The following is a 2,959-nucleotide window of genomic DNA, read 5'->3' on the forward strand; positions in this document are numbered from 1 at the left end:
GCGGACTCCCGCCTGCACACCCCCATGTACTTCTTCCTCTGCAACCTGTCCTTCGTGGACACCTGCTTCTCCTCCACCACTGTCCCCAAGGTGCTGGCCAAGCACGTACTCGGGAGCCAGACCATCTCTTTCTCTGGGTGTCTCACGCAGATGTACTTTGTTTTTATGTTCATGGACATGGACAATTTCCTCCTGGCTGTGATGGCCTATGACCGCTTTGTGGCTGTATGCCACCCCTTACACTATTCAGCAAAGATGACCCCCCAGCTCTGTGCCCTGCTGGTCACTGGGTCGTGGATCATCGCCAACTTGAATGTCCTGTTGCACACCCTGCTGATGGCTCGACTCTCCTTCTGTGCAGACAATGCCATCCCCAACTTCTTCTGTGATGTGACCCCCCTCCTCAAACTTTCTTGCTCTGACACACACCTCAATGAGGTGATGATTCTGACTGAGGGTGCCCTGATCATGATCACCCCATTCGTTTGCATCCTGGCTTCATATGTCCTTATCACCTGTGCTGTCCTGAGGATCCCATCCACAAAGGGGAGATGGAAAGCCTTCTCCACCTGTGGCTCTCACCTGGCTGTGGTTTCCCTCTTCTACGGCACCATCATTGCTGTGTATTTCAACCCTTCATCCTCACATTCTTCTGAGAAGGACACTGTAGCTACTGTGATGTACACGGTGGTGACCCCCATGCTGAATCCTTTCATCTACAGCCTGAGGAACAGGGACTTGAAAAGGGCTCTGGGAAAAGTGGTTGGCCGGAAAATGTTTTCTCTCTCAGGAGAGAATCAAAACTGAGCCTCCTCCCCATGCAGATTTATTTTCTTAGCAACTAAGTATCTGTTGAGCCGTTTTGCCAAGGGCAGTCTGGAAGGAAACACTGATGGACAGGGAGGCCTGCGTACTGCAATTCATGGGGTTGCAAAGAGTCGGACATGACTGAGCGACTGAACTGAACTGAGGAGCATGTAGAAGACAATCATTATTTATTTGTGGACCTAATTCACCTATAACCCTGCTGCATCTACCAAGTAAAGAGACGTTTTTTTTTAATGACTAACTTTTGAATTATTTTACAACCACATCCAATTTTTTCTTTTTATGTGGTATGTTTAGAAAGATACACGTTCCACATATTTTTGAATATTAAAGTCACCTGGAAGTTACGGCCCACCCACTGATGTCCAGGTCCCAAGCACAGACCAGATAGATCAGAATCTCTGGAAGTGGGGCCCCAACACTGGGATTTTAGAAAGCTCGCGATTCTACTGTGCGGTCAGGATGACGATCCCTGGTCTCCATCATCTTATGTGCTCCCTGTCACGGTGAGTCATAAAGATTGGGTCACAAAAACGCTCACAAGAGTAATTATGAGACGCAGATAAAGAAACAACCGAGTGAAATATGAAGACTAAAGTCGATAGTAATATTTCAGGTGAGACTCAGAGGCTCAGGTGGACTTTTGGTCCAGAGCTTGGAGAGGCGACGCGGCGCAGAATGCGGAAACCCCCTGTGAGCATCCTGATTGGCTGTCTGATCTTAGGGGATCATCTGTCTGATCATCCGGGCAATTTTTGATACCAGGAATCCAAATCATTTGCTCTTCCTTCTGCCGGGAGCCACGCCCCCTGCTTTCCTCCCTGGCTAGCAACCCTCTGCCACACCTTCAAACCAAGTCAAATGCCACCTCGTCCTCCACGAGCCCTTCTGATTCTCGAGCTCTGTTTTTTTCTTTGGTTTATTCTTCCCCTCCCCAAGGATTTCCCACATATTATGAGACAGTCCATACCCAAATTCACATGCTATTCACTTTATTCCCTAGTATCTGGCACTGCTCTTTGACCAAAGGCAATACTCAGATCTAGCTGAAATTAAAAAAAATTAAAAAAAAAAAAAAGGATGAATGAATGTCGCCTAAACTTTTATCTATTTTGGCTGTGCTGGGTCTTCGTTGCAGCGAAGGGGCTGTGTTACTCAGAGGCATATACCATCTTAGTTCCCCAACCAGGGATGGAACCTGCGTCTCCCACATTGGAAGGCAAGTTCTCTACCCATAGATCACCAGAGAAATCCTTGCCTTAACTTTTAATTTGAACATTCTTTCTTGAGAAGGAGTTTAAAATCTGCCCCATTTAAAAATCACTTTTGTTACTTGACAGGTAATAACTACATACTATGTAACATAAAAAAAAAATCACTAAGAAGAAGATCAAAATAACTTGTGAATTTGCTGCTCCAAGATAACTTCAGTATTACACATAAATATAGCTTTAGAAAAGTTGGCTGCACTTTTCCCATTTGTGTTCTCATTTTCCACCTCTTTCTTCCCATCTCAGTAAAAGTCTTAGAAATTTGATTTTAATGGCCATATAATATTTTATCCACTCATGGATGCAATTTATTCATTCCTTGACTCTGGACAACTTAAAGTGTCTCTGTGCTATAAATAACACAGCTGTACACTTCCTGGTGTAGAAATCTTTGTGTTAGTGTCACAGTTAGCCTACATACCTATTGCCCCAGCTTGGAGTGAAAATTAAGGTCATCGTTCCTTTATTTCTTCATTATTTATGTCCCACCCCACCTGATAAAACTGTCAGGAAGTCCAATACCTTTCTCTTGGTGTCAGAGCATCTCAGAAATTCACTCAAAGGAGTCAGTCAGTCTTGCTTTCTGCTGCCAGGTGGAGAGATAATTGGAAGTTGGACCCACCCAAGGCCATGATTGTGTAAGTTGCTAGAACCCAGTGTAGCTACTAAACTTTGATCTTGTTTGATCTCCTGGAGGCCTGTTTTGCTGCAGCATTGATGCTCGTGGCTCACATCCCTTTGGGTCACATGCCTCGGGTCACAGCTATTGGAGGTCAAGTTTATTTTATCCTCTATAAAATTCTGACTCTGCTCCACGGTGGTTCCGTGCATGGGGGCTTCCAGCTCCACTGTGTCAAAGC

The 2,959-nt window shown here is 45.3% G+C and overlaps 1 protein-coding gene across 1 annotated transcript; it reads left to right on the plus strand.

Annotated features, from left to right (window-relative positions):
- Nucleotides 1–3: 3 nt before the first annotated feature.
- Nucleotides 4–807, plus strand: LOC120859582 (olfactory receptor 1F1-like; the record flags this gene model as incomplete). The annotated part of the gene is made up of 1 exon (XM_040235633.1): nt 4–807. A coding segment is annotated over one exon (804 nt), but the record flags the coding sequence as incomplete, so codon positions are not given.
- Between the last annotated feature and the right edge of the window lie 2,152 nt (nt 808–2,959).

The sequence above is a fragment of the Oryx dammah genome, unplaced genomic scaffold, assembly GCF_014754425.2.
Source record: "Oryx dammah isolate SB20612 unplaced genomic scaffold, SCBI_Odam_1.1 HiC_scaffold_1701, whole genome shotgun sequence".
NCBI lineage: Eukaryota > Metazoa > Chordata > Mammalia > Artiodactyla > Bovidae > Oryx > Oryx dammah.